At 42.0% G+C, this 23,639-nt stretch overlaps 1 protein-coding gene across 6 annotated transcripts in view; it reads right to left on the reverse strand.

Moving 5' to 3' along the window:
* Positions 1-1,337: 1,337 nt before the first annotated feature.
* The window catches only part of mark1 (MAP/microtubule affinity-regulating kinase 1), a 33,070-nt gene continuing 10,768 nt past the window's right edge, over positions 1,338-23,639 (reverse strand). Inside the window, exons 3-19 of one of the 6 annotated variants that reach the window (XM_015944418.3) lie at positions 17,998-18,051; positions 10,662-10,710; positions 10,205-10,270; positions 9,928-9,998; positions 9,605-9,661; positions 9,272-9,508; positions 7,708-7,827; positions 7,498-7,597; positions 7,294-7,406; positions 7,060-7,213; positions 6,281-6,462; positions 3,495-3,586; positions 3,257-3,397; positions 2,925-3,176; positions 2,701-2,727; positions 2,082-2,126; positions 1,338-1,993 (exon numbers count right to left, since the gene is read on the reverse strand). In XM_015944418.3, the coding sequence (XP_015799904.3) occupies positions 1,648-1,993; positions 2,082-2,126; positions 2,701-2,727; positions 2,925-3,176; positions 3,257-3,397; positions 3,495-3,586; positions 6,281-6,462; positions 7,060-7,213; positions 7,294-7,406; positions 7,498-7,597; positions 7,708-7,827; positions 9,272-9,508; positions 9,605-9,661; positions 9,928-9,998; positions 10,205-10,270; positions 10,662-10,710; positions 17,998-18,051 (2,106 nt within the window). In that variant the 3' untranslated portion in view covers positions 1,338-1,647. Of the gene's footprint in view, positions 1,994-2,081; positions 2,127-2,700; positions 2,728-2,924; positions 3,177-3,256; positions 3,398-3,494; positions 3,590-6,280; positions 6,463-7,008; positions 7,214-7,293; positions 7,407-7,497; positions 7,598-7,707; positions 7,828-9,271; positions 9,509-9,604; positions 9,662-9,927; positions 9,999-10,204; positions 10,271-10,661; positions 10,711-17,493; positions 17,892-17,997; positions 18,052-23,639 lie in introns of those variants that run through there. The other 5 variants (XM_070542389.1, XM_015944413.3, XM_070542390.1 and 2 more) reach the window with 5 other exon arrangements.

Here is a 23,639-nt window from a genome sequence, read left to right on the forward strand (position 1 = left end):
CAGACAAAAGAATTCTACAGATATATCGTGAGCCTAACTGTATATCCTTACAACTTACATTTTTATTGTTAATGGTTTGTATAGTGTTTAAAGTATCGAGCAGTTTTTCATAACTGTGAATTTATCTGAACTGTTTCAACCACTTTCAAGGGACTGAAATGAAAAACTGAGAATATTGTTCATGATCTTTATCTTTGACTAACATGCAAGCAAAAATACATCAGTTGTGTCACGACTTAGACCGACTTCATGTTATTTAGAGTCAATAAAGATGAATATTTCGTCCGTGCTTTCCTGCATGACATAACTTTAATGTGACAATCGGGATGCCAGGATCTGCCTGACAGGAAATCATTTTGAAGATGTGTTGTGCAAATATGACAAAACATGTGAAAATACATTAAAATAAATACAAACAAATAAAATCCTTTTAATCTTCTCCAACAAAGTGCACGCCTCAAATCTACAATGCAACACATTACAGTGTAATGGAATAAATACAATAAAATCAGCTGAATAAAAAAAAAACTAGAACACAAGCAAAGTGATACACAAGTACCTGCAGAATCAGACCGGTAGCAGGACTCAATCCAGCTCCACAGCAACATTTCACACGTTTCACTTCTGGTGCATCCTACCCTCCAAGCCCTGTGTTTTTGTAACTGAGGACTACAGGCGGACACGCGCATGTTCACCCTGAATACTTGTGCAACTGCAGCAGGGATCTCCAAATCACCTGCACCCACTGCGGCGAGAAAATAAAGTGAACACATTTGCAGTCTTAGTTAAAACCCAGATCTGTGTGATGCAGCTTCATTGTTTTCTTTTTAATAGGCAAACAAATATATAACATAAAAGGCAAGGGAACACGTCCCTTAAAATTCCACAAAATAATTTAGCGCTCTTTAAATTAAACTGAAAACACTATTTTTTTACTTTGTGGTTCTTACCCCCCAAAAAAAGGAAAAAATAAAATAAAATAAAACTCAACAGAAAGAATTAAACTCTAAGAGGCATGAATTATATAAGGAAATAACTCAACCCCATGAAAAAAAAGACGGTATTAACAATTAAGATTCTGTACAGAACTAAAAATCAATATACAGTACAGTACCTGCAGATGTTATGCATACAGTACAATTCTCTTTATACATAGTTTTAGTATGGGCTCCAGCCTGATCTATATACTGCCTTAACACAGGCGGAGAAGCGGTTATTTTAGCTTACAGTAATTTTAAGGATCATTCAGCGAAAAGTTAGAATTTGACGTTGCAATTAAGAGAAAATCAGGCTGCTGAAAACATTATTGCAGGATCTTCGGTTGCATACTGCATGTGTTACACGACTGCATCCTCTGACACGTAGCAGCAGGATGATGAGAGAGACGGGGCCGGTCGGAGGGAGAGAGAAAAAAGAACGGAGGGTTAGTTGTTTTTGCTATCTGTCCGTCACGGACTCCTCTGACCCACACAACCCTGTACAGTACATTCGCGGCCGGCAATGCGCGTTCATCAGCTGAGTCCACCCTGATTCTGCGTGGCGAGGACCCTTCTGTGTTGATTCGGTTTTGTAAGTCAACACTAACCCAGTGATGAGATGAGACCGTAACCAGAGCTCGCCGAAGCCTGAGCGGTCCTCCATCTGCCGTCACAGTTTGAGCTCGTTGGCAATTTTGCAGGCGATGTTCTTAAAGGCGATGGACGTGCCTGATATCCTCTTGAAGCGCACGCCATTGAGTGAGAGACGGGGCAGCTTGCAAACTTCCATCTCCCATTGGACCAGATTGTCCTGGCGGGCGTCGCCGTGGACGCAGAACAGCAGGAAGCGCTCGCGCTGCTCGTAGTCGCAGCTGTTGGCGTCCAGAACTTTTCGGATCTCTCTCATCATGTCGGCGGGCTCCATGGAGGAGGTGGTCTTCATGCTCCAGGTGAAACGCAGAGAGCGGGGCTTGGTGTCCCGACTGCCGTCTTCTTTAGAATCGCCGGATGCACTCCTACCCCAAAGGACAGAGGGAGACATTAACGGAAGAAGAAGTTGGTTCGAGTCTAACTGAAATCTAAATCTCTCGATCCAAATCTCACCTCGGCGTTTCCGTCCTGGCACTGGCCTCTCCCTCACTAGGCACCCTGAAATAAACCCAAATTAGACTTGATACATCTGAGCTCAAATAGCGATCACTTCCCCTGCCACCCCACCCCAGTCATCCCCGAACAAAGACGGGGGTGTCAGGCATCATGCCAGGAAAGAATCCGCAGTCCTGGGTGTCAAGGCTCAGCACACAACGAGGTACCGTTAGAGCTCACGTGTGCATCATCCCACCTTTCCTTAACCACCACTGATGTGTAAAGGAGAAGAAAAGTGGCTCTAAATCTGCGATTCGTCTCCCGTGATTAGTCTCATCAGTTCTCTAAAGCTCAGCATGAGGATGGAGGAGAGTAAGGAGAGGGTAGCTCGTGGCGGCTCCAGAGGCAAACACCTTAGTGGAGACAAGCTGGTGAGCTTTAGTTTAGTCATAAAGGCAGTGGACACACAGGAGGAGATACACGACATAACCAAGGTGTCAGAAGGCAAGGCTGTGGTGTGCTGGTGGGCAAGTATGTAAGGGTGTTAAAACATATGAGGAGAGAGGTTTCTTTTTGTTTTTAAAGTTATTTTGGACCAAGGGGAGGGACACGAGCAGCAAGCTTTAAGTTCTCCTACCTCTGGGTCGACCTGAAAGACATAGCTCTAGGCGGGAAGAAAAGAAGAGAGAGCTGTAAGCCTCTAGCAGCAGGATGGTGGCAGTAGGAGCTAACTGAATGAAGCGGGTCGGTCTTTTGGTTGCTTTACTGACAGAAAGTAAGTAGGAGGCCCCCAGCAAGGCTTTTCAGTTATGACCCCAAGAGCTAAAACACTCCAGAACTGTTTAGGTGCACGTCACTGACCTGCGGACAAACTTTGAGGTGATCTTGCTGATGATTCCTGTAGACGTGCCCCTGCGTTGCTGTGCCAGAGCCCCCGTGTCATGGGACAAGGTGGGCGAGGCCGGGGGACCGTTGTACGTAGCGCTGCGGCGGTCTCTCAGCTGAGATCCGCAAAAGGTGCTACGACTGGTCGTCCCGCGAGGGAACCGGTTCTTCTCAGGGGTGCTAATACTGTGTACAGAGGGAGAGGTGGAGGGGTCGCGCGGAGAGGAGCTGCACAGCAACATTAAAGACGGTCAACACTGGTGAACTAAAGCATTCTCTATCAGTGGAGGGGTTGAAATGTTGCCCACCTAGATTTGAGCTCCGTGTTGTCGTCGATGGGGGGCAGTGTGCTCTTTGAAGGGTGTCCTGATGACGACATGGACTTGGTGTGACGTGGTCGTGTTGAACTCAGAGCTGTAGACGGCGTGCTCCCCGACACCTCGCTCAAACTGAGAACCAGAGGCAGGAAGAATCACAAAACAAACACTAAAACCTCCCCATCCACGGGCGCTCACGTTAACATTAAAAGTGTGTGTCGTGCTTTACCTGCTGTCTTTTCCGTTGGGAATAGCTGAGTAGCGATCGGTGGAAGACCGCTCACACACATACGTGTTCCTGCGAGTCATGGAGCCATTGGTCTGCTTCAGAAAGAAAAACAGAGTTTTAGAGTTTAAAATAAAAAAAATTCTGTGATACTTTTAGTTTAATCTAATTTACATTTTTTTTAATATATTTTCAACAAACTGAGTTTTGGACTTTAAAAAAAATCTACTTTAGTGTTTGAAATATAAAACCTAAAAAAACTGAGATTTATTAAACCATTTAAATAAGAAGCCGTAACTAGAAAATTAATTTGTTCAAATCGAGTACAGTAGTACGCGCCCAAAGTATAAACATAAAACTGTACATCAGATTTTGCATTCATCTACATCAGATGAATGAGATCTAAAAGTCACATCTTTATGAAATTGCAGGTAATTAAACAAATACCCAACATATGTTTTATCTTTCAGTTAACCAACAAATAGAGTAGGGCAGAAAAGTATGTGGCAGCCATCGATTGTTCAAGTTGTCCACGTAAAAAGACGAGAGAGGTCTGTATACTTTCTCTGTGAGACAGAATGTAGAAAAAATCCAAGAGACCAGATTGTATGGCTATAAAATAATTTATTTGTATAATGGTGCAGAAAATACGTATTTAGCACCTACAAAGAATTCTGGCCCTCAGATCTGTTACTTCTTTAAAAAGCTCTTCTACCCTTCACTCGTTTCCTGTATTAAAGGCGCGTGTTTGAACTCGTTATCTGTGTAAAAGGCACCTGTGTCCATGGCCAAGACCAGAGAGCTGTCTAAGGACACCAGAGACAGGATTGCATATCTGCGTAAGACTGCCATGAGCCAATCTACAATAGGCAAGCAGCTTGGTGAGAAGAGATCAGCTGTTTGGAACAATTATTAGAAAATGGAATAAATACAAGATCACAGAAGATCTCCCTCGACCTGGGGCTCCATGCAAGATCTCACCTCATTGGGTACAAATGATTTTGAGAATGTTGAAAACACAGCCCAGAACCACACAGGGGTGGGGGGGTGGGGCGATCAATGACCTGAAGAGAGTTGGGACTACAGATAAGCCGGGCGTACGCTGTACGACTCTTTCACTTGTTTGAGCCGATTTTCCCCTCGTGCAAAAATCTACAAGATCGGGGTGAATTTAGCGCTGAGCGTCGTGTAGTATACACGGGGTTACGAGAGGCCATTAACACCATGTGACCAGCTACCGATCAGAAACTATATCAGCTGGGAAAGAAGGAACTATAGACAACACAAACTTAATATATATTGAGCTTTTTATAATTCATTTTGTTTTATTTTAAAATTTTTAGAGGATTCAATAGAATATTCGAATACTAACATATTCGATAGCTGCAGCCCTTGTTTGGAGGTGGACGAATGCTGAGTTACATCCCAAGAAGACCATACACACAGTGAAGCATGGGGGTGGAAACATTATGCTTTGGGGCTGCTTTTCTGCAAAAAGGACAGGATGACTCATCTGTATTAAGGGAAGGATAAATGGGGCCATGTATAGTAAAATTTGGGTTAAAAACCTTCCATCAGTGATGGCGTTGAAGATCAATGACAATAAAGTTGATTCTGATCAAACGTAGCTGGATCTTCCAGTATGACCATGATCCCAAACACACCACCCAGGTAATGAAAGAGTTGGTGCATAAAATGCATTTCAATGCTCTGGAGTGTCCCAGCCAGTGTCCAGACCACAATTCCATTCAATTTATCAGAGAATCTGTGGATGTAGTTTAAAATGCCCTGCTCTAGACAAGATCTGCACGGAAGAATGGGCCAAAATACCAGCTACAGTGTGTGCAAACCTGATAAAGACCTAAAGGAAACCTTTCACCTCTTTTCATTTCCAACCAAGGTTAAATGAACAAACTTTTGTTTTTGACCAAATACTTATTTTCTGCACCATTACACAAATAAATTCTTTAAAAATCACACAATAGGATTTCCGGTATTGTTTTACATTCTGCCTCACAGTTGAAGTGTACCTATGATGAAAATTAGACCTCATCTTTTTAAGTGGGGCAACTTGCACAGTCGGTGGCTGCCAAATAATTTTGTGCCTTAATGTATATTAACCTACATTTTTTCTCTTCTGTATAAAAAATGGTAAATGATTTTCAACAATTTCTAATTTTTAAGATATTATGATGCACACAGAGACTGCTGCTTGTTTGGCAACCTAGAGGGTTTTCTAACCATTATCCATTACATTTTGGGATGAATATAATATAATATAATATAATATAATATAATATAATATAATATAATATAATATAATATAATATAATTAGGGCTGGGACTTGATTAAAACTTTTAATCTAATTAATTACAGGCTTTGTAATTAATTAATCGTAATTAACGCGTTAAAGTCCCAGCCCTAAATATAATATAATATAATATGATATTGTGTTTAATTGTGATAAAAATGCTTAAAGTAGTTGAAATGATGGTGAAAGTGTTAAGTAAACAAATAAAATTCTTCTACATTAGTTGGCATACTTAGGAAGAAAATGCCCCCATTTTATATGAATCCCAATAGGTCTGACTCTTCTAAATGTGCTGCAGCATGGAGAGCTTAGATATTGACGTATACTTTTTATAATGCATAACTAAATGTTTCTAATGGGTGACAGTTGAAGCTCATCGGAGCACTTTTGCTTCCTTTGACAAACTCTTTTCATAGTCGTCACTTAGAAATGTTTAAAAGGACAAACTGACAGAACTCTGAATGTCCGCTCCCTCACCCCTACATTGCTTGTAGCTTTCTTCCTCTCCTGCACCCCCAGCGGCGAGGCAGGAACGTCTCCTTTTGAAGTACTCAGCTCTAGCCGGCGTGCTCCGTCCCACTCCTCCCTGTGGTCACTCTCCACGCTCAGGGCCTGACCTCGCTTTGAGTACGATACTGCTGGTGGAACGGACGGACCCACTAAAAAAGCAACAAAAAACTCTTCATATCCTTCAGTAACGTCATCGGATTTCTAAGTATCTGTTATGGTAGCATTAGGCAAAGCCACTCAAAGCCAAAATTTTACAAAGCCTCATTTGTCAGGTACCACACACGACAGCAACTCTGTTTTAGAACAGTCACAGAAGCCAAGGTGAGCATGTACAAAGCAAAGCTGTCACCCCTCCTCATGCTTTGAGGCGCTGTTAGAGGGAGCTGCAGAAAAGCAGCCGGCCACAAGATGGCGCCACAAACGACGGCTCCACATAGGAGGAAGCTGCCACACCAGTGCAGGATTCAGACTGAGTCACTGATATGTGCATTTTACAAACTGATTATACAAATAAACCTGTTAAGGTTTAACATTTTTATATTAACCTATTTAAAGAAAACAGTAAAGCTTTAGTGTCTTGCTCAGAGGCACATCGGTGCATTAACAGTTAACCACCAGTGACTGATAGTAACTTCCCCCTACACAACAGGCAGCCCACAGCACTCTCAGAGCTGGGAAATACAAGGTTACTTTACTTGGCTTCTCTACGACACCACCAACACCACCACCATCATCATCATCCCCACCATGATCACTGTAGCGACGCTGCTTCTGATTGGCCGAAATGCTGCGCGTGACCTTGGGATGGGCGGGAGAAATGCTGGAGCTGTTGTTGATGTCGCTGGTCGGTCGCTGTCGTTGACCCAAGACGCTGTTGGTCAGAGGCTCGCTACCCTCAAACTGCAACAAGAACGCAGACGAGAACCGGTCACATCACATGACGCGGCGGCGATGGCGCAGAGGTGTCAAAGGGGACTCACCTCTGGAGCTTTTCGACCCAACAGCAGGTAGGTGGCCATGACCTCATCGTACTTCTGGCTTTGCAAGGACTCTGTGATCTCATCTTTAGGGAAACCCATCGTCACCATAAGCTCTGATGGAGGAGGAGGACAAGTGAAGAATGTGATTTTGAGCAGTTGAAACAGGTCGATCATGGAATCACCAACAAACACAGCGAGACGCACCTATTCGGGATGAATCATTAAAGTCGGGTTCAGGCTCGGTGTAAGGTTTGAGCTCCTCATCATTGTGGCCCACATTCATCCAGTGATCTTTCATGATTTGCTAATTTAAAAAGATCAAATGTAGTTTTACCGAATTACGTATCTGTTTTAGTTTGTTCATAGTTAACAGCAGCAGTGATGGTGTGAGCGGCATCGATCATCCGGTGTTACCTCCAAACTGCCTCGTTTGACGGGGTTGAGCACCAGCAGCTTCTTCAGTAGGTTTTCACAGTCTGTGGACATGTAGAAAGGAATGCGATACTTCCCTCGCAGAACCCGCTCTCTCAGCTCCTGGGCATCCCCGCAAACCCAGACAAATTCAAGAAAAGACAATGACAATTAGCATTTAAGCTGCAGAGAAACCAACATTTAAAAGCCGATTCTCCTTTAGGTCTTTGTTGGATTGTAGAGTTGAAGTAGGGTTCACCAAACATGAGCAAACAAGTAGTGGATGAATCAGGCGCTGATTTCAAACCTGATTGGTGCAACGAAAACGCTGAACCCAAATATGAATCTAAAACTCTTTTTTTTTGTATACAGTTTCATTCCAAATTATACAAAAGTTTTATTTTAAATGTTGTTAAAGGTTAGTTAAACGTTTGGACAGGCCTCGACACTTCATTTGACCCTGTTATCATAAATGTTTGCCAGTGATGCAAAGCAGATACCAGACACACCGGAAAAACTGATTTCTAAGAAAGTAAAACAGCCAAATTTTTTGGACTTTTAATTGGATTTGTAGTCTAAAAAGAAAAAAAAAACTGTCTAGAAAAACGGCACTGCTTAAAATTAGGTTAATATTATTAAATATGATCTGATTTTCAAAACTAGCTCGTAGCTAAAAAAAAATCCAGCATTTGATTCTTTTGCTAGTTATAAAAATTCTAGCCAAACAACTTTTGCTGACCCACTGGCAGATTTTTTTTTTACTCAAAAGAAGAAAATTTGGATCATATTTAAGAAAATATATCTTATTTTAAGTAATGCTATTACTTAAAAATTGCTTAATAAAGTAACGTATAAACAGTTGTAAAGATCAGCTGATTTACATTTGCCCAGTTTTTAAACAGATTGTTTTCAAAGTCTTGAAGGCCTCATGGTTGTTTATATGAGTTTCTGAGTTTGAGACCTGACTTAACGTCTCCTTTAGAGCTTTTGCTCATTTTACATCATTTAAAGGAGAAAATAGATTAATTTACTGCAGGAATCAGTTCTGATTACTGAGCCCCCACCCAGGGACAGTACATGAGTACATTCTTATATTTTAAGGCCCGAACCAGATAAAGTTTTAAAAGTAGTGATGCACCAAATTTTTGGGCCGATACCGATATTAAGATCACTGTTATGGCTGATAACTGATATTTGCAGATACCGATAAACTGACATTAATGCTTCTAAAATCAGCAGATTTTGTATAGAATGAAAATTATTAAAGCTTAATTTACGTTATCATGTACACACACCACACACACACTTACGGTTCTGAGATGATTTCATTCACTGTTCACATGACTAAACAATTACACATCACCCCCCCCCCCCACCCTCTGAAACAGGCAAACAAATGGAGACAAGATGGAAAAAATATCGGTTGTTAATATCGGCCCAGTTTTATTTATCAAACTGATATGTTAAATAACGACTAACATCGGCCGATACCGATACTGATGCCGATATATTGTCCATCCCTACTTTAAAGGTAACTTTCATTCTTATTGACCGTGTGAACGCCAACCTTTAGGTTCTGTCCGTCGAAGGGCAGTGATCCGCTGACCAGTGTGTAGAGGATAACCCCGAGACTCCAGACGTCCACCTCTGGACCGTCATACTTCTTTCCTTGAAAAAGTTCAGGAGCAGCGTACGGCGGGGAGCCGCAGAATGTGTCCAGCTTGCTGCCCACCGTGAACTCGTTGCTGAAGCCAAAGTCGGCTATCTTGATGTTCATATCTGCATCCAGCAATAAGTTCTCAGCCTGAGAACAGAGACGACCAAGCAGGCAAATGTGTTGTTTATAGTCCAAGACACAAAGACACGGTGAGAATAGATCAGAAAAAAGAAAGATTCTCACCTTCAGATCTCTGTGCACTATCCTCCTTTGATGACAAAACTGCACCGCAGACACAATCTGAAATGCATCACACGTTTTAAGAACTCTCCTAATATTGACAATTTGTGCAATTTTATGGCAGAATCCAATGACATTGGATGTTGTTGCACAGGGTTGGCTACTAGATGTCAGCATCTAAAAGAAAATCTGCTCCCTTAAACCAAGCTATCGGCACTCTGCCTTTCCCGTGAGTCGGTGACAAAACAGAATTTTGGTGTATGTGGTATTCCTTTGGAAAACAGCGATGGAATGACGACTGGAGTGATGCAAAACCGATGACTCACCTGTCTGAACTTGGCTCTGGCCTCTTTCTCCTTCATCCTGCCGTGAGCCACGAGATAGTCAAACACCTCTCCTATAATAATAATAATGATAATAATAATAAAGAAAAAAATCAGCTAAGTTTAGGTATTTTTATTGCCACTAAGAAATCAGCTATTATCCAGGTTTGTTTTAAATTCCTCTTTTTTGGTTAGAAACACGACTTTTGTATTTAGGTCAGACTCAAGCTACAGACCTGAAAACATGCAGAGAAAACGAAGTAATGAATGCTTTACTCACCACCGCTTGCATATTCCATCACCAGATAAAGTGTCTTTTCAGTTTCAATCACCTCAAACAATTTTACTACATGAGAAAAGCACAAAGAAAAGGAAACTAGTTATTCTGATGCGAGGAAACATTTAAAGAGACTCCAGGATAGCTGAGAAAAACAGGTGAAGATGTCACCTAGTAAGTAAGTAGTAATAAGTACATATAGCACTTATCACAGACAAAGAGTCACAAAGTGCTTCACATAGATCAAAACAAAATCAAACCAAGTCATAAAATCATAATGATCTCAAAACAGAATTAGATTAACATCAGAAAAAATAATGTCATTGATCTAGAAATCAATAAATTATCAGAAACTGCAGGTTTGTAAGTGTGGTCTCTTTTTTAAAACACTTTTGGTTTATTTCAGACGTGAGCTGCGGTGGTAAAGACACACACGCAGCGGATTCCTGTTGGATCTTACCTATATTAGGATGATTGAGAACCTTCATTATTCTGACTTCCCTGAAAAGCTGAAACACAAAAAAGGAACATTTAAAGATCTGCAGGGAAGTACTGAATCCTAAATGTGTCTGAAACTGGATTACAGCAGAAGAAAGAAGGCCTGGGGATCATAAAGAAGAAGATGTTGTACTAAACTCTTCTTCACATGGATGCGGTACAGAACTCCAAGCTGCAGGCAGGTAAACCGCATTATGACCGTTAACAACAGTCACCCAGCAGCATCACACACACTGATGCCTGCAGTAAACTCAAATATTTCCATCCAGCCTACAGAGAAACAACACTAGCACTAAAACATCTTCAAGTCCATTTCCTCAGAGCTGCATGTACAACAGCTGAGTGCAGTCAGACAGGAAAACCCTAAAACGCCGTCTCCTCTGTGTCAACGTGACTCTTTGAGTCAGCTGAGCTCCTGCGGCCACGTAGAGGTGCTGTTTAATCATTTACGTTCCCCTGATTCCCCAGGCCCGCTCTGGCGTCACGTTACAGCACTGACTTGACAGGGATTTAGCCCCTACAGTACAGCACAGCCACCTAAGACACTACACAGATTTTAACCCTTTATTACGTTTGTGTAAAAATATAAAAAAATAAAAGAGCTCTGACTCCTTTATCTTTTTTAAAAAGAGTAGAATGACCTTCATTTGTGAATTTAAATGTTGAATTGGTGTGTTTAGGGGATAGGTGTGAGCATATTTGGGGCAGCAGTAGCTCAGGTGGTAGAGCGGGTTGCCTCATGATCGGAGGGTCATGGGTTTGATTCCAGCTCCCGCCAGGGGTATCCTGCTGTCGTGTCCTTGGGCAAGACACTTCACCCAACTTGCCTGTGTTAGTGGTGGTCAGAGGGGCCGACGGCGCCAAATGGCAGCCTCGCCTCTGTCAGACCTCCCCAGGGCGGCTGTGGCTACAAGTACATCACTAGCAGTGTGTGAATGTGAGTGTGTGAAAGCGTCTTTGGGTGACTAGGAAAGCGCTATATAAGTTCAATGCATTATTATTATTATTATTATTATTATTATTATTATATCTGTGTATAACTTTCTCTATGACCCTCTGGGTTTCACACAAGCTCCAGGATATTATGTGTGAGTGTGTGTGTTTTTAGGTCATCAAACACAGCTAGTGTGAGCAGGCCCAGCTCAGTCTCAGCTTGTCTATTTGATAACTTCCCCATTATTAATCCAAATAAATCATCATTCATCTGTTCCACAAAGCTAAGGAAAACAAATTTGCAAGCCACAACAAACGGCGTTTTCATTCATTACAACAAACACTGCTGATGTAGTTTTTTACTGTACAGATCATATTAGATTAAAGCAGAAATAATCTAAAATTACAGTAAAACAGAATTAAGTTTCAGTAAATAAATTCCCAGAAAGTGTAACTCAATTCTTTATTGTTATTATTGTGAACAAAAACGGTCGAATACTTGCATTTAACTGATGTTTCTTTTAACTCTTTTGTGCATGAATGAATCTTAGATCACTGTTGTTTTTTTTTCATTGGGCTTTTTAAAGTGTTTGAAACATTTACTCATGTAAACAACAAGTTTGACTTTGAAATACAAAATAAGTAATAGGATAGTTTTATTATTATCATATCATTGAGGGAGTGTATTAAGTTAGGAACACACGCATTCATGAAACTGCTTGTGAGTAGCTATCCACGGATCACTTTTACTTTTAATTTAGTGGTTATTTATTCTTTACTTTTGGTTCTTTGTTGTTGAGCTTAAAGCAGAGATCCAGAGTACGTTCTCAGAGGGCACCACCTAGAGGTGGAAACGTGTTGCACATTTAAGCCCCTCACTGTGTCTTGTAAGCAGCTCGAAAATGCAGCTCAGTCACGCGTGCACATGAGCAGGGGGCTAACGCTAAATGGTGGTCAAATCTAATTGCATGGGGTTCTATGGAAGGGGCTTTGCAAGAAAAGAATGGTCGTATTCCCCACATGACATCACAGAATCAGACTATCACTGTATGGATTTCTAAAAAGAATCATACATAATTCCCAAAAATGAGAAAACTATGGATTTCTGCTTTAAAGATGCCATTTCTTCTTCCTAAAGTGTAGTTTTTCTTACCTTAATGTGCATCTAATGTTCTGAAAGGTATCACCCTGAACGGGTAATATCTCATTTGCTAAACTGTCTTTTCACCTTGAACTCAAAGACATCCCTATGAAAGATATTTGCATAATTCTAGCTAGCTTAGCACAACCTGAGACAAAAGCCCTTTTGCACACACCGGTTACGTATTAAACCCGTTTTAGTGAAACTCCAGCTTTGCTGCTTTTCGATTTCATGCAAAACAGAAACGACTCTCAGTGTTCCTACATGAAATCCGGCACTGGAGAAAGCTGCTGTGAGCACGCTGCTCATGCACATTTAGATTTTGTTTCTCACCTCTGAAAGGTCTCTGTTTGTTATCGGACTATCGTATTTACCTACATGAATCTTTCAGGCCTCGAGTGGTTCAGAATAACAAGCAAGCCCTGCTCCATATTCATCAGCTGCTGCTGCATGGGCCTCAGAGGTCCCCCCCTCCCATGGAAACAAAGTCAATTAGAGTGGAAACACACTGACACAATAACCAGAAGATGTCCCGCAGTGCCAGACATACATGTAAGTCACAGCGTCACATCTGCATCCGTTTTGCTCCTTCTGTAATGGATAGAAGGTTGTTCGTATTCCAGATGATAGTCTTGAGTCAGAATCCCCCCCCCCCCCCCCCCCCACACACACACACACACGCTTTGTCTCGTTCACTCTTTCGGGCTTGTTTGCGTCACCGCCCTGAAGCTCCTCACGTGGGAAGCACGCGTGCATCCGCTTGGAAACAAAAACTAGAGCAGATCTGAACAGGGCAGTGGAAAACGACAACAAGCACAGAGCCTGTCAATACACACTCAATAGAGACGCAGCCATCATGGAGGCCGGCGGGAGATAATGAGTTTGAGATCTTTGATCCAGCCTGCTATCGGTATTGATTATATCCACAGACACGGAGGGAGACGCGGGATGGCATTAATCACTTATGTACTGTGAACATGGTGAGTCAGCTATGATGATCGAAGGGGAACCTCAGTTCAGAAAAAATTAAAATGAAAGACCTAAAACGATCGTTTCTGCTGATTTAAATATCACAAGCCTCACACACACACACACACGGTTCCCAGTGCGCCTGAATGTTGGTAGTCTGTTCCAGTGACCTATTTCCAGTCTCCCAGAGGCATCCAGCCACCCAAACTGGCCTTAATTACAGCCGAGTCCATGTGCAGAAGGAGCAGAGCGGAGGATATTTGACAGGGGACACTTACAGGAACTGGCTGCACTATTTCAGACGCTGCAGCACAGCTGCTCCTTCTACAGAGATTATTGATAGGATGAGGAGCCTGCAAGTCTTCATCCCTCTAATGAGTATTATAATGTGTGAAAATGGTACTTGAAAGCATCACAAGCGGTAAATAATCACTGCTTGTTTGTGACAGAAAGGCAGGGCGACACAAAGAGAGACACACAAGGGCAGACAGAGAGACCAAAGACAAACTGTCCTTATCTCATCGTTCTCTGCTTCAACACAACACAGATAACAAAAACACAACTCTTTTTCACCCAAATCATCGTCAACCATGTCAAACCCTGCATATCTTAGCAGCTTGAACATTCGATTTGAGCCGTGATTCACCTCAGACACTGTGCTGTCTGTCTAATCACATTCCACTTGTCTGAACAACACCAAAGCTCCTCTGGCCCATGGGCTCGGCTGCATTTCATTGGCTAATGCAGAGTGGCAGGCAAAGGACCGACGTAAACAGCGGCCATTATGAGAGGTTGACCCCACGGTGGCCGGTTTTGCAACAGGCAGGAAACACAGAGCCGCTGTCTGTTGTTTGCAGCTCTTTTTGGCTTCATTAACCCTCTCAGGCTCAAAATAAGTTTTGATAAAAGGACAAACAACTAAGTCCTTCAGGGGTACTTCTGGGTTTAAAAAAATGCTCATGAAATATGTTTGTGGTGTAACCAGGTAGGTAGGTTTTAACTGTTGCAAATCTGCAACGCCTGCCTCCAGAGGGTTAAATATCGAGAAAAATCACAGAATTCCACACAAAAATGAGACCAAAAGGAGGGAAATTAAAAGAAGTAAAATAAAATAAAAGATGTGACTCTTACTTACAGATTAGAAGGCAACAGGAGTGTGGTGGGTGGTGGTATGAGTGCAGTGTTTGTTTAGTGGAAGAGGGGATTTACTGAAAGGCCTATTTTAGTGCTGAAATGCCTTAAATCCATGACCACGTCAACATCCCTGACCACAGATGACATGTGATGCACTTCCTGTGGTGGATGTAAGGAGGCGCTTTGGAAGCTCAGCTGATCTAATTTCCTGTTCGACTCAAACCACCACAGAGTCAGATACAGGGCCCGGCGAGCAGTAAGTCAGACAGGATCAGACCAGAGCTTCTCTCTGACCTTCAGATCCATTAGATCCACCAGAGAAACTCTGCTTAAAAGAAGAAGGGAAACGCCAAGCCTGACGAGATCAGTGTCAGAAAATTTTTAAGACGGATTTCAACTCTTTGTTTTATAAAACCAAGTAAATCTGTAGATTGAGAGAAAATAATGATTACACACAGGATGTGAAATGTTGCCAAAACTGAGGTTCTGCTGACGTTCTGCCAGCTACAGCACGATTCAGCGTGCATCTGCGTGTGCATGTGTGTGTAGCTGCAAGAAAGTGGCTCTGGATCTGCAGGATGCGCCTGCAGTGCCAGATGGTGAGCCTGGCTCCTTTGAGACCACAAAGAGGGGTCAGTGGCATTTTGACAGGCTAACATGGAAGAGTAGCTGTTTATGGTGACTGGAGGAGTGATTTAGTCCAATCAGACCCCCACAAAAACTGTCCAAAATACAGATTTAGAACAAAATCAGAGGTTATTTTATACCAGATTCACCATGAGCATCACTGTTAACATCAGGTCTGAGCTAGAGGTGGAAAATAAATTCTCAGATGCATTGATTTTAAATGCATCAGCTAACAGTAGCTGGTGGTTGAAACATCCACATCTACTTTTGCAAGCGTGAATTAGCATTTAGCAATTGTGTGTTATTTTTGAGTTAATGATTTTCTGACAACTGATTTGTCCAATCATGCTGAATATTGCCCATTTTCAATCACCAGAAACCTTTTCTGTGCATTTCTAATGATAACAAAAACATAAAATGTCACTTCGCTTTTCAAATATATAAACTACAGATTAATGATCATAATCTTTCTGAAACAGACGAGTCTAAGCTGTTAAAAGGGCACCAAAAAGTGATTGAGGAAATTTCTTAACATTGAAAAAAAAATCCTGTTTGTTTTGCAATAAGTGTGACTAAATGCACATCATTTATTTGATAATTATGCCTCTTGTTTCTAGCTGTCAATAGGAATGGTTTGCTCAGCAATAAATATTGGTGTTTTCCCATGACACTACAAGGACCGCAGTGTCAATAATGAAGGAGGAGGAGGGTGTGCAGAGCCTCTTAAATTTTACATCCGTTCATGAGTTTTTTCTCTCTCATCGCAAAGGTCACGGTAAGAACACAGCGAGCAGCATGAGCACCAACAGCTTCAGGGATTTAGCAGTAATTCAGTTGACACTGAATGCATAAATGATATATTTTTTACGAAATCATTCTGGTTTAATCTTTTTTTTATTCTACGTGTCTTCTCATTGTTTGATTTAAAATTCTGGTCCTTAACTTGCAACACGAGAAACAACTCAGACCCAAATAGTTGGTGATTCTGTGCCCTTTTGTTGAGATTTTAATTGGATAGAGATAGAATTGGACAGAGTCAGAAAAGGAACAAAGCAAAAAAAAAAAAAAAAAAATTTCCATCAGGGAAGAATATCGGCCTTTAATGTATCCACAGGAAAGCTTTCACAAAGACAGCACGGGACATGCCGAGTCAGTGAGACAATCGATTCAATCCAGGAGACGACTGCTGCATTACAAGACAAGCTCCTGCAATGCAGATGGCACATCTGTATAGCATTACTGGAATCTATAGCAGAGGGTATAAATATGCTCATACCTGCAGCATCATACAAACACACAAACAACTGTAACATATGTGCACAAGTGCATTCATGCTATCACACCAACAACAGCTCAGCCACCATAAAACGCTAAAGACTTCCCCGTATTGCCCCTCTCGGGTCCACTGCAGCTGACATATTAAAGGCACACTGAATAATTGATCACAGGCATCCCGATTGGTGTGCAGGCTCACATGATACATCTGCCCTGCTACGTTCATCTCCAGGCAGCAGACGACACCACCCAAAGGAACAAAAAAAAAAAAAAAAAATACCACTCACGACCTCGACAAGACCCAGTTGAGTCACCTCATGAGCGGAATCTCAATGACACAAGCACAAACACACGTTTCCAGATCACCACTCGTTTTGCACGGATGAGAAGCCACACATTGGGTGCTTAAACAAAGGTAATTTATCTCAGCCTAATTAGCTAGAGCTTGAATTTCTCACAACGTCTTCACGCCGATTGGCTGAAAAGCTGAAGTCATATTCTTCTTTAGATCCAAGACGATTACAGCACAATGCTAGGAACACGCCAATGCTAGAAATGGCTCATCAGGCTAAGAACGGGGCTAGTTTAAAAAACTGAGTCTAACTGTTCCCCTCTTTAGTGCTCAGAGGAAACATTTAAAAAATAAAAACTGTAATTTCTGTGGTTTAAAAAAATCTGAAACTAATTGTCTTTCCAATAGATAAAAAGAAGCCAGTAGTCACGCTAGGACGTCACAACCATGAGAAGAATTCCTCAGTTACTCGCACACGTGATCTATTTTTAGACACAGTAGGTGATACTGGCTGTAGCAGCAAATGTTTTTCCATTCGAACAGTCTAATCCACTCTAAGGAATGCACAATATGCATATAAATGTATGTGATTGCATGTAGTCAGGGAAAATATCCAGAATGGAGCTTGGTAATCTGTGTAAATGGTTCTGATTTGGTTATTTTGACTCCAGGACAAGGGTGAGTAACAACCACGCTGGTAAGTGTATTTTTAGCTCCTCTTCACAAAACAACAGAGTGAAGAATGAGGGGGGTGGGGGGGTTGTTGAGGTCAAAACAGGTCTTGTGGTCTCTCCTGATTGCATCATGCAAACCAGCACATCCTGAGTTCAAAGAACAGAGAAACAGAGCAGCAGGAGTGACTAATGGAAGAGACGTGAGCAATGTAACCAAGTCAGCATTACCAGGTGGCCGTCAACACCAACTCACCTTCTGTAGACTGGTCGGATTCAGCTGGGTTTTGTCTATAATCTTCACCGCTACCTAGAAAGAAAAAAGACACAAAGAAAGGGAATGAAAATTAAATTTGGATATTTATTTGTGCTTGATGCTACTTTACAATTAGACTCATCTGATATTAAACTGTATGTGTGCAGCAGCCGTGCTAGTGTTGGTGTACCTGACTGCGCAGGTCAGAGATCGACCACTGGCAGCGGGCTGATCCAACCTCAATAATCACCCCAAACAAGTGCACACAGAACAGACACGCTCGCCTCACTTTCCAAAAGCTCAGCAGCTTTTACAAAACCACTAGCTGGGCTAAAGTGCTGCGTCACCAGTAAGACCACACATTACGCTGATAAGTGATTGATGAGGGGCTTTCAAAGTATAACGCAATTACACATTAAAGCATGAGAAATACATACAGCCTATTGTCTCTGCACCACACAGTCATTTTTTACACACAAGTTAACGATAGCTTAAGTATTATGAATTCTAGCTGTTTGTAGACTAACCACAGATAATTAGAACAAAATCTACTTTAGCTGCATTACAAATAGCTCCAGTTGTGCGCTGGTTAAAAGCTTAAAAACCACAGAAAAGCTTTATGGTCTCTATAAGCCTCCTGGGATTCTTCAACTAACTGAATTGAAATGTTTCGTATGTGTTTTCACGTCCTTTCAATTAAAATTCTGTTTCTTTTTGAGTGAAAATACCAATATTTTAGATATGTGTGTAACTGAATTTTTTTCATGTTCTCTGGTTTTTAGAAATAACACGAGGTGTATTTAAAGTCATGTTGACTCTGCTACCTCCTTAGATAAAAAGGCCACATGAATGTGTCTTGGCTAATAGAAGCTAACGGTTAGCATTAGCAACTCCACAACATGGCGAAACGCCTTCAGGCTTGTGTTATTTGTGGAGATAAAACATCCACATTGCAGGGCAAATGAAAGTATTGGAAGAGTCTCAGTGCCATTAGCCAATTAAAGGCAAGATGTCCGCTTATCATGAGTAAGTAAAACTCCACAAATTCTGCTGTTTTTAGATCCTCACTCTCAACGTGAAGAGGACAATTGGATATCACTGGTAATCCTTATCATCATCATCTTCAATTACAATATGCATTATTTTGAAAGTATTATTTCTTCCAGATTTAATGAGTTTTTGTGAATGTTTTTTGCGCTTCGCAGACTTCTTGTTTCCACCCTTTCATGCTTTTCAACTCAATAACTAGCTTGTCTTCTATGTCTAACATGTTTAATTGTAGGACTGTTTTTAACAGCTTCTTGCCCTCCATTTTTAACAGTTAAGAGAGGAAACTGCCTTTCTGAGATTAACGATACCATGACAGCTATAATTACAATTTATTATGGCAGCACTCCTTTGACTCAGGCCTGCTGAGAGCTTAATAAGCATGCTTCAATGGATGCAGACTCTGGTTTTTATTCCAACCAGCCCAATGAAGGGGAAAACCAGAGAGCAAACGCTGAGTCGTGACAAAGAAAACGCAGGTTATTCATCAGGAACAGGGTTTCCCCAAGATCAGCGGTACAAGTTTTAATTTCATCCTCAGCCGAGAGCTAAATCCCACAATAACACCGATGTGGCGGTCGTGAAAATAACATGGCCCTGCAGGGTAAATAATAAGACTGCACAAAGACCCAGAGAAGAAATAGAAATAGTGAAGGTGGTGTCTGTTTGCAGCCTGTCTCAGATGGACAAATCCACACACAAACTCCTTACCCCCCTTTCTGCTTCCACCTGACAGTGTGTGTTGATGCATGCACACAGGCGCTAAACTTGTCCTTATGGTCCCGTTCACGTTTGGCAATGACATGCATCCTGAATGATCTGATCATGTGTTCCAGTAAAATCTGATCTGAGAAGCTTGTTCTATATGCAAATAGACATGAAGCCAGGTCACAGTTAGCTATCAACTGAGCAACACTGACTGCTGAAGTTTAGATTATGTTTCTGTAATAGGACAAACTCATTCCTTTGTTTAACTGAATACAGTCCAGGATACTGAAATAAAGTGTATTCAAGTACCCCATAACACAACCAATCCTGTCCTAAAACATCAGATTTGAATCCATCTTTAACCCATGAGTGTGCTCACACTTATATTTAGTTCTGTCTTCTTGTGGTCCCATCATCCTAGACACGTTTTATTTTCACCTGTTCCTATTTTTTATACAGTCATTAATTTTACTTCACACTGCACCAATTGCTCTATCTTACTGGACAATCACTTGGATGTGGTGATGTTTGCATGATTGTGGGTGTGTTTGTGAGATCACACTCTAATGGAGCTGAGGGTGAATAATTCAACTCCAAATCAACAGAAGGGTAATGTGTGTATCAGTGTTAATTATTCAGCGCATTCGTAATGCTGAGGCCATATGCTCCTCATCGTATGCAGGCTTTATCATCGCACTAGCAGAAAAATGACGGATGATGTGGAGGGGAACCTTAGTCACAACTTAGTCCTGTGTGCTGAAGTGATTCATACTTTGCTTTTCACTTAATTTTTCTCCATTTTGATTCATTCCCAAAGTTATGGTCCATGGATCTTTGTATGCAAGAGAACAATACAAGTACAATCATATTCACACAAAGACAAGAACAAATTCATTATTGCTAGGCATAGAGCAAGGCAGGCCCGATATATTGTGTGGCTGCATGGTGGCGCAGTGGTTAGCACTATTGCCTCGCAGCACGAAGGTTGCAGGTTCGAAACTCGGCTGCGGCCTTTCTGCGTGGAGTTGCGTGTTCTCCCCATGCATGCGTGGGTTTCCTCCGGGTACTCCGGTTCCCCCCACAGATCACAACATGCCCTATAGGTTATAAATTGTAAGTCGCTTTGGGTAAAAGCGTCTGCCAAATAAATAAACGTAAACATATTTGAAATCAATAACTAATATCATTACACATAAAAATATACATGAACCTACATGTTTTCTTACTGTGACGTGTAAATCAAAGCAGGCTCTGAATAATGCATGCACATTTCTCTTGGAAATATTGATTCCAGATTCTTTATATCGACTCCTGCACTGCTTGATCAGCACAGTTTTAGCTTGTATGTCTGTGCCAGTGAATTTTTGCTCTTTAAACATCTTCTCTGTACTGTATGAAAGCACAAAGAGCCAAGAATCAGACGCTGATCATCTCTAAACTAGGGAATAATCTGCCTGATTCAACAGACAGCTAATTCCTCGGACAATCTGTTACTGTGTACATTTTAAAGTGAAACGAATGTGTAGTACCGCTGAGCCAGTATCTATCTCTATCAAGGTTGGGCGATATGTTACATTTTTCTAACTGACGTATGTCAGCCCAACGCATGACAATGGGAAACATTTTTGCGTAGACGTTTAGATGTTTTGTGTACGTAAAACGAGTGATCTACCAATCACACTCGTCACTCGTCCTATTGCGGAATCAGACCATGAGGGGTCCTCGTGAGAGATTGCTCTCCAAATTTCATTGGCTCCATTAAACAATGTTTGCACCACAACTGGTTTAAGACACGTGAGAGTAGGGAGAGGCACTTTTGTCTTATCGGCCACAAGGGGGGTGGGTGGGTGGGTGGGGGGGGGGGGGGGGGGGGGTTGGTCACCTGTTTGATCAGGTAAGATGTTGATCCAAAGTTTAAAGCTAATATGAAGATGCTAATGGGAGTTATGATGAGAATGAGATGCATCTGAAGGAAAATTGGAAGGTATGCAGTGCCACATAATGTTTGATTGTGAATGTAAGTTGGGTGCGCTGTGGACTAACTATTTTAATGAAGCCCTTTTACTGGATCCTTGAGAATGCCACGATGTAAGCCAGGGGGAGGTTAGGACCCAAGATGCAGAACCAGGATGACACAAGGCAGGAGTAGTAGAAAAACGTAAAATCCTTCATTAGGAATAATTGTCCAAAAGAAAATCCAAAAGGGCAGGTAGCCAAAAACCTAAATCCAAAAATCCTAAAGTGCAAACCTAGAGACCAAGAGAAGAAGAGCTCCTTTAAAGAGCAAAACCTAGAGACATCCAAATACCTAGAGACCAAGAGGGAAACGAGACAATGCTGACACAAACAATGGACCGACAACACACTGAAGCCCCCTTCAGACAGGCCATGAAAAGCTGAAATGTTCCGGAATCTGTCCGTAAGACCTTTCTGTCTGAATACAAACATCCGGATAACGTGTTCCGGAATTTATCCGGACGAAGCCCCTAGTAACAGGTCCGGACTTGTTACGGACAGGGTGGCAGCTTCAGACTGGTGAGGTAGAGTTCCGGACAAGGGGGAGGGGGAGGAGGAGGGGACCGGGGGACGCTGTGCGCACTACCCCGCTGCCGTAGCATGCGGCGAACCACGGCAGCTCGCCTCCTACGGTACCGTCTAGACGCGCGACGGAGTGCTTCACACCGCTTCAGTGATTCCTTTAACCATTGAGCTTCATCATCCAGGTCTCTGATGCGTCTTCGTGTGCGCAGAATTATGCTTAAGCGCCTCGTGATTTTTATCTTGAGAGGCGCTATAGAAATGATATTTTCTTCTTCTTCTTCTTCTTAACATAAGTCCGATCCTACACCCCACCCCACCCCCCCCCCGCCGCTGTCAGACATCTGGAACTTTTCCCTGCTGTGTGAACGCAGCCGAAAGGACAAGTTCCGGTACAAAAGTGGTGTGTCTGAAAACACAGTTCCGGTTAAAAACCGGATTGAATTGTCCGCAAATGTTCCAGAATGTCTATCTGAAAAGGGCTTTAGACGCAGGCAGGGTTATATACACAGAGAGAAACAATCAGGGAAACAGGTGACAGGTGTGTGGGGAGTGATATCAGAAGGGATCAGGTGAGACTAATTAACTAAGTGGGGAAAACTGACTAGGTAAAATTAATCTACAGAGGACTAAAGATAAGTGAACTCATAAACCCTGAAAACTAGACACCAGAAGAAAAACACTAACAGGGATAACTAAATCTGAAATCACTAAGGGGGAACCTGAGGGAAACCTGGAGGGAGCTGGAGACCTAAAGGGGCACAGGAACCTAAGGGGAACACCTAAGGGGAAAACCTGGAGTGGGCTGGGGAACACAAGGAGACACATGAGGGGGACGAAGGACACAGAACAAGACAGAGGATGTAAAGAGACCATTTTTGAAGAAGAAGAAGAAGAAGAAGAAGAAGAAGAAGAAGAAAATATCTTTTCTATAGCGCTTCTCAAGATAAAAATCACGAGGTGCTTCACAAAAACAAAAAAATGTAAAAATATAAAAAAGAATTTATAAAATGGTTAAAAACATATTTAAAATGAGCAAAAAATAGACAATTGTGATTAAAAAATGTTAAGAAAGAGAGAGAAAGTGAACATGAAAGAGGGAAAACAGTGGATCCTGAGGAAGGTGGAATAGGTGGGGAGAGCAGAACAAAGAGAGAGTGATGAAGAAGGTCATACAAAAGCCTGAACAGGTGAGTCTTCAGCTGCTTTTTAAAGGAGACCACTGAGTCCACTGATCTCAGGCTCATGGAGAGCAAGTTCCAGAGTCTGGGGGCCACAGCAGCAAATGATCTGTCACCTTTGGTCTTTAGCCTGGTGCTGCACAACCAGTAGGCTTTGATCACTGGACC

Source organism: Nothobranchius furzeri, chromosome 12, assembly GCF_043380555.1.
Source record: "Nothobranchius furzeri strain GRZ-AD chromosome 12, NfurGRZ-RIMD1, whole genome shotgun sequence".
Taxonomy (NCBI): Eukaryota; Metazoa; Chordata; class Actinopteri; order Cyprinodontiformes; family Nothobranchiidae; genus Nothobranchius; species Nothobranchius furzeri.